General features: G+C 51.8%; 1 protein-coding gene across 4 annotated transcripts; it reads left to right on the plus strand.

The window, feature by feature from the left end:
* Window positions 1–1,462: 1,462 nt before the first annotated feature.
* LOC103085165 (BOLA class I histocompatibility antigen, alpha chain BL3-7-like) lies at window positions 1,463–8,867 on the plus strand. 4 transcript variants are annotated; one of them, XM_007459588.1, is made up of 8 exons: window positions 1,463–1,600; window positions 1,924–2,193; window positions 2,395–2,670; window positions 3,292–3,567; window positions 3,686–3,793; window positions 4,218–4,250; window positions 4,392–4,439; window positions 4,603–4,979. In XM_007459588.1, exons 1-8 carry the CDS (start codon window positions 1,528–1,530, stop codon window positions 4,605–4,607), a joined length of 1,089 nt encoding a protein of 362 aa, XP_007459650.1. In that variant the 5' UTR covers window positions 1,463–1,527; the 3' UTR covers window positions 4,608–4,979. The 4 variants fall into 4 exon arrangements, with proteins under 4 accessions (XP_007459650.1, XP_007459651.1, XP_007459652.1 ...); XM_007459589.1 differs by lacking the exon at window positions 4,218–4,250 and having other exon boundaries at window positions 1,528–1,600; window positions 4,603–4,868; XM_007459590.1 differs by lacking the exons at window positions 4,218–4,250; window positions 4,392–4,439; window positions 4,603–4,979 and adding an exon at window positions 8,830–8,867 and having other exon boundaries at window positions 1,528–1,600.
* Window positions 8,868–12,170: the final 3,303 nt, after the last annotated feature.

The following is a 12,170-nucleotide window of genomic DNA, read 5'->3' on the forward strand; positions in this document are numbered from 1 at the left end:
TGCTCAGATCACTTGCTCTGGGGGAAGCCAGCTGCCATGTCATAAGCAGCCCTATGGAAAGGTCCATGTGGCTGCAAATTGAGGCCCTCTTCCAAGAGCCGTACAAGTGAGCCATGTTTCATGTGAATCCTGCAGCTCTAGTCAAGCCATCAGATGATGCAGCCCTGGCTGACAACTTGATTGTCTCCTTTAGAGAGGCCCAGAGCCAGAAACACTCTGGGAGATAATAAATGTTTGTTGTTTTGAGCAGCTAAGTTTTGAATAATTTATTTTGCAGCAGTAGGTAACTAATATAGTGTCTCAGGAGGAAAATAAATTCTTGTACTTTAATTTTTGTTTGCTCTAAGTTATAAGATATTAAACATGTCATTTGGTTTGTTTGTTTTTTTGCGGTACGTGGGCCTCTCACTGTTGTGGCCTCTCCCGTTGTGGAGCACAGGCTCTGGACACGCAGGCCCAGCGGCCATAGCCCACGGGCCCAGCCGCTCCGCGGGATGTGGGATCTTTCCGGACCGGGGCACGAACCTGTGTCCCCTGTATTGGCAGGCGGACTCTCAACCACTGCACCACCAGGGAAGCCCCAAAATATAAATTTTATTTCATCATAACTTCAGTTCAAAATAATCAATATGCCAGAATGGTATATTTTGGGGTGGTATTTTTCTGCTCCTCTTCAACCCACACAAACTCAGGGATATGGAATGAAGGCAATTTTAAAACACAACAACACAGGAGACACTGACACATGGTTTGGGAAAGTAAAATTTAGGAGCTTTGTGAGTATGATTGGCAGTGCTCTTTAGGCACATTTCTGTATTGGTAAGGGCCAAAATCAGTTTCACAGATTAGATTCCTGATGTTTGCGGATCATCAAGATTGTGCTCCCCCCTATAGTTAACAAACACAAAGGAAACTCTCCGATCCATATGGGAATCTCTATCTGGTGTTTTCAGGCACAACTTCTCCAGGTTTAAAGCACAAAACCCCTGTTCCTCCACCTCCATTCCCAGAGATACCTCACTCTCTGGCATCAAGGTCCCTGGCCGGTGAGTTTTCTTGTAAAAGAGTCCAAGGGGTGAGAGATAAGGGGTGAGAGGCAGATGGTCCTGTTCAGCCACGATGGTTTCAAAAGAACACTGGAGGAAAAGCTGGCTGAGCCCAATCTGGGCATGGCTTCTTGGTTTCCTCAGACAGCCCCTGGGCAGAGAGACAGTGTGACGAAGAGCATTCGGTGCAGGAGGAGCGCGATCAGGGCAACGTCCCAGAACTCGAGTGTGGCTCACTGGGTCTCTCTCAGGGCGGTGTCTGGGGCGGGGACGCTCAGTGTTGGGGATTCTTTATCTCCCCTGAGTTTCACTTTCTCTCTCACAGCCTGTGTCGAACCCTCCTGACTGGATACTCATGACGATGCACCAGTCCTCACTCCCATTGCGTGTCCGGTTTCTAGAAGCCAATTGGCGTCCCCGCGGTTCCCAGTTACGAAGTCTCCAACGACCTGGGGACTCAGGTTCTCCCCAGACTCCGAGGATGCAGGTCATGGCGCCTCTAACCCTCCTCCTGCTGCTCTCGGGGGCCCAGGCCCTGACCGAGACCTGGGCGGGTGAGTGCGGGGTCGGGAGGGAACGGCCTCTGCGGGGAGGAGCGAGGGGACCGCCTGGCTGGGGCGCAAGACCCGGGGGGCAGGGTGGGGGGAAGGGAGCAATTCCGCAACTCTCCGCCCACACCCTCACCTCGCCGCCCAGGTCTGACCACTCCCCTGTCCCTTACAGTGTCCTACACCCTCCTCTCACCCATTCAGGTCTCACGCCGCCCCCTTTCTGTCTCACGAGTCCCCTTGTCCCCCGCCCCAGACCCCACCACCTAGGACCCGGGGACCCGCGCCAGGAGGAGTGTCGGACCGGGTCTCACCCCTCCCCACCCCAGGCTCCCACTCCCTGAGGTATTTCCACACCGGGGTGTTCCGGCCCGGCCGCGGGGAGCCCCGCTTCATCGCCGTCGGCTACGTGGACGACACGCAGTTCGTGCGGTTCGACAGCGACGCCCCGAATCCGAGGAAGGAGCCGCGGGCGCCGTGGGTGGAGCAGGAGGGGCCGGAGTACTGGGAAGAGGAGACGCGGATCTCCAAGGACGCCGCACAGATTTACCGAGTGAACCTGAACATCCTGCGCGGCTACTACAACCAGAGCGAGGCCGGTGAGCGACGCGGGCCCGGGTCCGGGTCACGACCCCCATCCCCAGGGACGGGCCGGCGTCGCCCCGAGTCTCCGGGTCCGAGGGTCACCCCAACATTGCGGGACCCGCCCGGTCCCCCGACTCGGGAGGAAACGGCGGGACTTTACCCGGTTTCATTTTCGGTTTGGGTTTAATCGCTGCGGCTGGTCGGGGCGGAGTCAGGGTCTCACACCCTCCAGGAGACGTACGGCTGCGACGTGGGGCCCGACGGTCGCCTCCTCCGCGGGTACAGACAGTTAGCCTACGACGGCGCCGATTACATCGCCCTGAACGAGGACCTGAGCTCCTGGACCGCGGCGGACGCGGCGGCTCAGATCTCCAAGCGCAAGTTTGAGAAGGCCGGTGCTGCGGAGCGCCACAGAGCCTACCTGGACGGGGCGTGCGTAGCGGCGCTCCTCAGATACCTGGAGATCGGGAAGGACACGCTGCAGCGCGCAGGTACGAGGGGCCGCTGGGCCTCCCTGGTCTCCCCTCGGGCAGGAGCTGGCTTCCCACAAGGGGAGGAAAAGGGGTCCCTGTGGGAACACCGCCCCAACTTCTTGTCGGGAGAGGGAGGAATCCGCCCAGGTTTTCATATTCTGTACAAGACAGTGACTCGCCGGTGGCCTCACTTCTCTGAAAGACAGTGAAGGAATCCAGTCTCTTTGGGGAAGAAGCAGGAAACCATCCCTGAAATAACTGACCAGGGGCGCCCTTTGACCTTGACCTCCATCTTGTGAACCATGACTTTCTCTGTCAAGGCCTGTTCTCAGCCTAAGAACATCTTAGGAGGCCTGACTCCAGCTTTTCTGAGTCATTCAGCCTCCACCAAAGTCAGGACCATTGCACTGTATTCTCCCCTTTACATGGAGCCTCCTACCTTGGCTTTCATCCTTATCATAGAACTTTCCAAGGACTGGGAGATATTCCCAGACCCCGGAGTCCAGGCTGGTGTCTGGTGTTTGTGCTTGTTATTTTCAAACCCATTGTGCTGTCCATTCTCAGGATGGTCACATGATGCTGCTTCGGTGGCCCATGAAGGTAACACTAAGTGTGAATTTTCTGATTCTTCCTCCTCAGACCCTCCAAAGACACATGTGACCCATCACCCCATCTCTGACCGTGAGGTCACCCTGAGGTGCTGGGCCCTGGGCTTCTACCCTAAGGAGATCTCACTGACCTGGCAGCGTGATGGGGAGGATCAGACCCAGGACATGGAGTCTGTGGAGACCAGGCCTTCAGGGGACGGAACCTTCCAGAAGTGGGCGGCCCTGGTGGTGCCTTCTGGAGAGGAGCAGAGATACACATGCCATGTGCAGCACAAGGGGCTCCAGGAGCCCCTCACCCTGAGATGGGGTAAGGAGGGACGTGAGGGGTGGAGCTTCCTCTCAGATAAAGCAGGAACCCTTCTGGACACGTTCAGCAAGGTCGGGATTCAAGCCTAAGGTTAGGGCCCCTTCCCTTTCCTCCACAGAACCTCCTCAGCCCACCGTCCCCATCATGGGCCTCATTGTTGGCCTGGTTCTCTTGGTCACTGGCGCCGTGGTGGCTGGAGCTGTGATCTGGAGGAAGAAGCACTCAGGTAGGGAAGGGAGGGAGGGATCTGAGTTTTCTTGTCTCACTGGGGGGTTCAAGCCCAGGTGGAAGTTTCCCTGCCTCGTTATTGGAAAGTACCCTACACACACATGTGGAGTCTGGAGCTGAGTACTGACACCCTTTTGTAAAGTACCTGTGAAAATGAAAGACAGATTTTTCACCTTCATAATTCCAGTTGAGGGCGTTTCTCAGCACTTGAAGGTCTGAGGGAGATGGTCCCGCTAAGGACAGACTCCCAGGAGGGCAGCTGGTCCAGTCCCCCCATATCTCCTTTTTTCATGTTCCTGATCCTGTCCTGGATTTTTGGTTACAGTTCCGGAAAGTTCTCTGTGGTCCAGGACTAGGGGGTTCCTCTAGGATCTCAACTCAGTCTTCTCCCTGGCCTCTCACGTGATGCTTTCTTCTGACAGGTGAAAAAGGAGGGAGCTACGCTCAGGCTGCAAGTAAGCGTGGAGGGGGTGTGATTCCTCAGACCCTTGTGAGGGTGCAGACAGGAGGCCATGGGCGGGCTCACCCTCCTAAAGTTCCTTCTCTAGTTTCTCTCCTGTGGGTTCTGACCACGTCCTGGTTTTGTTCTTCCCCAGGCAGTGACAGTGCCCAGGGCTCTGATGTGTCTCTCACGGATCCTAAAGGTGAGACCCTGGAGGGCCTAGACTGGGAGAGATGTTGGGGTGGAGGATATGCCCCGGGTGGTGGGGATCCTTGAATGGGACATTTGAGCATGTGGGGGGCTGTTGGGAAGGTCAGCACTTACATGACTGACCTGAATTTGTCCATGATTATTTTCTTTCACAGTGTGAGGCAGCAGCCTCGTGGGACTGAGTGATGCACGGTCCCACTTTTGTGGCTTCAGATCCCGTGACTCCTCTTTCTGCAGCTGCATCTGAATGTGTCTGTGTTCCTCATAGCATAATGTGAGGAGGTGGGGAGACTGGCCCACCCCTGCCCACCACGACCCCTCCCCACCCTGACCTGTGTTCTCTTCCCTGATCCACTTGCCTGTTCCAGCAGAAGCAGGGCTGGGCCACCTCCATCCCTGTCTTAACTTCGTGTTCCACTGAGTAATAATGTCCTGCCTGTTGGAAATAAAATCTGTATATGAATTTTGTTTTTTCTAATTCCTGCCATGAGGCGTTGATGGGATAATAAAGGAAAGGATTCTTAAAGTTTGAGAAAAATAAATGGAAGTGCTGAGAACCTTCCAGAATCTGTGTGCTTGCTGTGCTCTGTCTGCTGCAGGTGGGACAGGAGGAGGCGGTGAGTAGCTGAGCGTGGACGCGGCCTGTGCCCACTCCGTGCTCACTGCATCGTGGGCTTTGATGTGGCCACTCCTGGTCACATCTTCTCAGCTCCTTTGTCCTTGTCCCTTCAGTAGAACCTTGTCCCACCAGCAGCTGTGATCTCAGAGGAAGTCACCAGGTCAGCCTCGGCTCAGGCCTGTGTCCAGTCCTCAGCCCCTATCTTTTGGGTGTTATTTGTTGTTTCTTTAGAGGATTTTGCCTGAGTTTGTGTTTTATTCTCCTCTGGGTGTCCCCCACCTCTGACAGCTGGAGGAGTCGTTTGGCCTGTCGTGGTCCCCACAAGGCCCAAGGCTGCCACTGCACACAGGAGAGTCTGTGGTGTCCAGAGATGGATTTTCAGGTTCAACTAGCTCCTGCCTTCCTTCTAGGGCTTGATTGTTCTTTCCATATTTCCCCCAACCTTCTCAAAGGATCCGGATTCTGGAATTAGCAGAAAGGCGGGAAACCATATGTCTCGTCTTAGGTAAGTTCCTGTCAGAATTCTGCTCTGCTCGCCTACCCACTCTCCCTGCCCTTAGCTCTAGTAATCCCAGTGCTGGCTCCAGTACAAACTCGTGGATTTATAAAGCACAGTCTAATTTAGGTTTATATTTGGTTGGAAAATAGGACTCATAAGTCAAGGATCATTGTTTTCTGAAAAGAAAAATATACTTGTGTGAGGTAGTGCGGAGGAGGGTTGGTTGGGGGGAAGGGGAGAATAGCACTTGTGAGAGAAACACCGGCAGCACTGATGTCAGTGTGAGTAGATGTGCTGTAGCTGCCACAAAACAGTGTTTGGCCTTAGGTCACATTGGTAAAGATGCTGTCTAGAATAGGGAGGTGCTTTACATTGAACATTCACTCAGCTGATACCGGTTGTGTGCCAGATATATGACACAATGTTTTGCATCTAGGAAACTTCACTGAAGTTAAAACAGAAAAATTGCTGACCTTGTGGAGCATGTATTCTAGCGGGAAGAGACTGACTATGTGCTGTCAGCATAGTAAATAAGGAAAGTGTTCTGTTACTAGGGGATACGTACAATGGAAAAGATGCAGTGGAGAAGGTGATCCAGGGTGTGAGTACGGGGACAGGGAAAATGGGTGCTTTACTAGGGCAGTCAGGGTGGGCCTCACTGGGAAGGTGACCTTTGAGGAAAGATTTGAAGGACATGAGGAATTATCCCTGAGGATGTCTGGAGGAGGTTCTTTCCAGGCAGAGGGAACCTCCAGGCAAATGCACCAGGGCAGAAGCATGTCTGTGTGTCCCAGTTAAAGTGAGGAGGCCAGTATGGCAGGAGCAGAGATTAATTGAGATGGGATCAGAGGTACAGCCAGACCATGTAAGGCCTGGAGGATGCTGGGAGGGTTTTGACGTTTGCTCTGAGGGAGATGGGAATTATGATAGTTTTGAGCAGAAGACGGACATGGTGTGACTTCTTGATTTTTTAAAAAATATTTTTATTTTATTGGAGTATAGTTGATTTACAATGTTGTGTTAGTTTCAAGTGTACAGCAAAGTGATTCAGTTATACATATACATATATTCTTTCTTTTTTAGATTCTTTTCTCATATAGGTTATCACAGAATATTGAATAGAGTTCCCTGTGCTATACAGTAGGTCCTTGTTGGTTATCTATCTCATACATAGTAGTGTGTGTATGTTCATCCCACGCTCCTGATTTATCCCTCCCTGCCACGTTTCCCCTTTGGTAACTGTAAGTTTGTTTTTTGTTTTTTGTTTTTTTTAAAGAAGATGTTGGGGGTAGGAGTTTATTAATTAATTTATTTATTTTTGCTGTGTTGGGTCTTTGTTTCTGTGCGAGGGCTTTCTCCAGTTGTGGCCAGTGGGGGCCACTCTTCATCGCGGTGCACGGGCCTCTCACTATCGCGGCCTCTCTTGTTGCGGAGCACAGGCTCCAGACGCGCAGGCTCAGTAGTTGTGGCTCACGGGCCTAGTTGCTCTGCGGCATGTGGGATCCTCCCAGACCAGGGCTCGAACCCATGTCCCCTGCATTAGCAGGCAGATTCTCAACCACTGAGCCACCAGGGAAGCCTTGTAAGTTTGTTTTGATATCTGTAAGTCTGTTTCTGTTTTGTAAATAAGTTCATTTGTATCTTTTTTTAAAATTAGATTCCACATATTAGTGATATCATATGGTATTTGTCTTTCTCTGTCCTTACTTCACTTAGTATGATAATCTCTAGGGCCATCCATGCTGCTGAAAATGACATTACTTTATTCTTTTTTATGGCTGAGTATATTCCATTGGGCTTCACCTTTAAAAGCATCACTTTGGGGCTTCCCTGGTGGCGCAGTGGTTGGGAGTCCACCTGCCGATGCGGGGGGCGCAGGTTCGTGTCCCGGTCCGGGGGGATCCCACATGCCGCGGAGCAACTAAGCCCGTGCGCCACAACTACTGAGCCTGCGCCCCTAGAGCCCATGTTCCGCAACAAAAGAAGCCACCACGAGAAGCCCGCGCACCTCAAGGAAGAGTAGCCCCCGCTCTCAGCAACTAGAGAAAGCTCACGTGCAGCAATGAAGACCCAATGCAGCCAAAAATAAGTAAATAAATAAATAAAAAATATCAGTTGAGGATTTATAAGAAGAAAACCAAGTAAAATACTGAATTGAAATAGTTATTTTAAAAAGAGAAAATAGACAAAATTATGAACAAAACATTGTTGTCTGAGATATGTCACTGCAAAGGAGAGATTTAAACAATCTTAAAACTGAAGAAATTTATGTCAATGGAAAAGACTTAGTACAAGTCAGTAAGTTAAAGCAGTTATAAAAATTGTTTCCCTTCAACCTTATCCAGAATGTTTTAGAGATTAAGTCCTACCAAACCTTCAAGGAAACCTAATGATCTATATAAAATATTCAAGAGAAAAAAGAAATATAGGTTGTATGTAAAGTATGCCCCAACCAAGTTGGTTTTAAAACTATTATTCTCTTTGGAATCTGTACTTTGGTTAGGTAAACAAAACAAACAAAACACATTGTTCTTGTTGCTAAGAGCTACACCCTGCACATCTGGAGGTAAGGAGTCCTAAGGTTTGCAACTTACTCTCAGATAGTCCAACGATAACTATGATAGCCATCTTTTATGTATTCAGAGGGAGATCAAACAGTTATGGTAAAATTTTAATAAAAGAACTAAATATAAGTTAGAAATAATAAAAATATATTTTAAAATTTATTTCCCCTGTAGATTTTCCCACCCTTTTTCATCTTCTCTCTTCCTTTCTTCAACCCTTTCTTCCTTCCCGCCCTCCTTTTCCCAGTCTCTTCTTTACATCTTGTCCCCTGCACATTCGAGCCCCACAGTGAACACAGGTGACTCTGTCCACCTCAGGCCAGATGCGGGCGGACAGGGGAGTGGGCGCTCGCCCGAGCAGTTTGTAAGCTGTGCCTGGACCCGCTGTTACTGTGTCCTTTAGTGAAGTCACTCCAGTCTTTGAAGGAAGTCACACCAGCTCTAAATTATGTTCCCCACAGAAGAAGGAACATTCTCGGTGGGTATTTCGTAGATCCTTAGCGGGCCCTCTGCTTCCTGGGGCGGAAGCAAGGCTGGAGGAAGAGTTTTTGGTTCTTAGAATCTAACTGCGGGGCCCGGTGGGGGGAGGGGCTGGAAGAAGCATTTCCCTATTCACGTGCCTCAGAATCAACCAAGACCTTGTTTAAAATAAGTCTGATTCCAGATCCCCCTCCGGATCTACCAACTTGGAATTTCCGAGGACCACATAGGTCTTCATTTTCTCAAGCGGCAGTTTGAGAACCAGAAACCTAAATGCAGCTCTCTCCCCTCCCAGCCTGCACATAAGTTCCTTTATTCTGCTTTTAAATCCGTGGACGACTTTTATTTCCTTCAGCCCAGGTTTTGGGGGACGGGTGATTTCCAGTCCTCACTGTAAACTCTGGCCCAGCAGAGAAAACTTCAGGGCTTTCCTGCGAGCCCCGCCTTGGGTTCTGTGAGCATCCGCGCTGGGTGGTTTAGGTTCCTTTTCCAGACCCAGCAGTGGCGCCAGATGTCTGCAGAGAGAAAGATGCCGCTGTGCGGGTGAGTCCAGGGGTACAAAGGTGAGAGTGGAGGGAGAAAACGTCTTTCATGGGGCAGAGCAGAGGGGGCTGGAAGCAGGGTGGGGTGGAGGGAACACACTTCGTACAAAAGACAACCTGGGAAGCTTGGGCGGGGAGCTGGTGTGTGTTGGGGGGCGAGGCAGCCAAATCTAGATCCAGGGAGCAACCCTGACCCTGAGCCCTACACCATCAGGGCCTCTTCCACCCCCAGAATGAGTAGGATTGGCTTTATCTCTAGTTACAATCGTCTCTAAATGCTGTGCAACAAACCTAGCATATTAGCGTTAAAGTATTAAAAGTCTTTTTTCGGAGGGTGGGGGTGAGCTGAATGAGACGGTTTGCTGGATTTGCACACCTAAGAAGTCCTCTAAGGAGTGTTGACATCATGGAGGAAAGGGCTTGGGCCCAGCTGTCGGGAGAGCTGGGTTCCATCTGCCTCTCTACATCTCACTATTCTTGCTATCTTTAGAGCTGAAAAGATTCTCTCTGAGAATGAGCAGGACCCAATCCCTGAATGGCTAAATAAATTATGATGCTCAAAGTAATTAATGAATAAAAATGGATGTGAAATCTAAGAAATGGTTAAAACTTTGTGATGCATGAGATTTCCATCCACAGAAAAAGTGTAGGGTGGGGGTCTTAGTGGAATGGTTAGTAGTGACAGGCAGAGTTCAATGTGAGAAAGCATTTGCAGGGGAGACAAAGATGAAATGAACACAGTTCCTGCTCCTGGAGTGGCTCATTGTCTAACGGGAGGAGTATAAGATGGTAAGACAGGGTTCAAGGGAGGGCACACCTGGTACCATCAGGGAGGTTCAAACCATGGCCTAGACCAGTGGTTCTAAAATTTGCCAATACATTGGAATCACCAAGGGAGCTTTAAAAGATATGAAGGTCTAAGTCCAACCCAAGGGATGCTAATTCAATTGGTTTTGGCCACTGCCTGAACATACAGACAGTGAAAACTCTCCAGCTGGTTTTAATAAGCAGCTGAGTTTGAGGACCATGGTGTAGGTATTCCAGAGACTAAGAGATGAGTGCTGGGGATAAGTCACAGCTTTCAGCAGAAGGAGGCCTTCAGGATGGCATTATTGTTATTACAGTATTATTGAAGTATAATTCATATATCACATAATTCACCCTTTTAAAGTTACAGTTAAGTGGTGTTTAGTATAATCCAGAGGTTGTGCCACCAATCCCACTATGTAAAAGAGATATTTTAGGATGTGCAGTTCTGTTGGGCTGGAAGGCAGAGGAGAGTAATCCATAAGAGGGGAATGTGTAAACAGTGGCATCCTGATGGGACAGGGTAAGGAAAGCCTGGACTAAGGTAGCTGCAGTGGGACTGAAAAGGGGTTGGAGGAGCTGACTGTGAGCCCATGAGAGGCAGGGGAAGGGGGATCAGAAGGGACCAAGCTGGTGATGCTTAAAGAGAACTTGGGGAGGGAGAGAGGCTGGTGTGTGGGGAGAGGGGTAGAGTTTGCCTATACATCTGCTGGGTTTGAGGGGCAGATGGGCCCAGAGGCACAGATGTCCTGAGGCAGGTTGGAAAGGGAGTCTGGAGAGGTTGGTGTTGGGGTAGATCATGGGGAGCCACCTCATTGGGCCTGAATCAAGAGGCTGCCTTGGGAGAGTGTGGATACCTATAGGCTGAGGCCACAGGAAAAGACACATGGCTCCGTCTTGGAGTCAGTGGGAGGAGAAGATTATAATGGTGGAAACATCTAGAAGAGTTTGAACTCTGGGGAAGAGTCCTTCATCTGGGCAAGTGGCTTCTGAGAGGCAGAGCTGCTGAAATCAGCAAATCTGGTCTCAGCGGACTGTTGCCAGTACCTCTGCTGTGCAAGGTGGAGGGAGGGGGTTATGGGAGAGAAGTTGTGCCTGAAGGAAGAAGCCCAGAAAGGCCGGAAACATGGGGTGTCTCTGAAGCAGCCTTGTGAGACCTTCCCTGCTGCGGGCGGAGAGTCTTCTTTGCAGGGGAGGGAGGCGGTGATCTGGGCGCTTCTGTTTGGGGGGCGCCCTAACTCTCTGATGCTCAGAGCCTGTCCCTTCGGCATTTGTCTGCACTCACCCTCCGTCTCACCTTCCTGGGAATCCTAAGGCTTTTTTAGCTTCCAGGCTTTTCTAGGCAGCGGAGGCGGCCGGCTGGCGGTCCGTGCGGGCCGTCTCCGCTGCCCGGCTCAGTGCCGCCCACTCGGCTGCTGTCCCGGAGCCTCTGGGAGGTTGACACGGTCTGGGCCATGGCGCTACTCCTTGTCCTGCCGTTTCCAGCCGGCGCTGCCCTTTCTGTGGTCCCGGCTACCGCCGCTGGTGAGTGGCGTTCATTGAGGTCCTCAGCCGGGAGCCTGGGGCGGTTTCAGGGTCTGGGCGGGATTCGGTGAGCGTCGCCGGGACCGTCTCACTTGCGGCGCAGCGGGGTGGGGAATGGGGGCGGGGGAGGCGGGGGGGTGGGGTCGGGGAGGGGCCGGGAGCGGCTCGCGGCCTGTGGCCACCACAGCACGTTCCCGCTTTTCAGTCTCTTTCCAACTCCCACCCTCTGCTCCCCCTGCCGCACCCGCCCTCCCTGCTTTCCTCTTCCTCACACATCCGCGTCCTCTGACTGCCCTGGGTGGGAAGGCTGCCCCCAAGCCCGGGTTGCTCCCGTCAGAGGCGATCAAGGGCTCTTGGAGGTCCGACGCTCAGGCGGCCACTTCCCACCGGTGTGTGGGGCGCCCTCTTAGGCCCCTGAGCGCTGTCCTCTCCTCCTGTTCTCAGCTCTGCCCTCTTCCCGTTTCTGGCCTCGGGAATCAGGGGGCTTCCAGGCAGGCAGCGCTCAAGGGCCTCAGGCCTTGGAGTTGGGGGTCTCTTTCTAGTGACCGGAGCTCTAGGAAGGCCCCAAGGGCCCTGAACCACACTTCCTACTGCTGTGGGCACCGTGGCCGATCCTGGCTTTCACTGAGGGAAGTGACAAAAAATGTTTTCACATATTCAGATACAGGGAAGTCGTTCTGGCTTATAC

Source organism: Lipotes vexillifer, unplaced genomic scaffold (genome assembly GCF_000442215.2).
Source record: "Lipotes vexillifer unplaced genomic scaffold, Lipotes_vexillifer_v1.1 scaffold862, whole genome shotgun sequence".
In the NCBI taxonomy this organism is placed as follows: domain Eukaryota; kingdom Metazoa; phylum Chordata; class Mammalia; order Artiodactyla; family Lipotidae; genus Lipotes; species Lipotes vexillifer.

Bases quoted from the DNA above. Each gene is read 5' to 3' on its own strand.
- LOC103085165 (XM_007459588.1), top strand. From the start codon at position 1,528: ATGCAGGTCATGGCGCCTCTAACCCTCCTCCTGCTGCTCTCGGGGGCC. The intron at 2,671-3,291 runs GTACGAGGGGCC...CTTCCTCCTCAG, and splicing joins GGACACGCTGCAGCGCGCAG to ACCCTCCAAAGACACATGTG. The intron at 3,568-3,685 runs GTAAGGAGGGAC...TTTCCTCCACAG, and splicing joins GCCCCTCACCCTGAGATGGG to AACCTCCTCAGCCCACCGTC.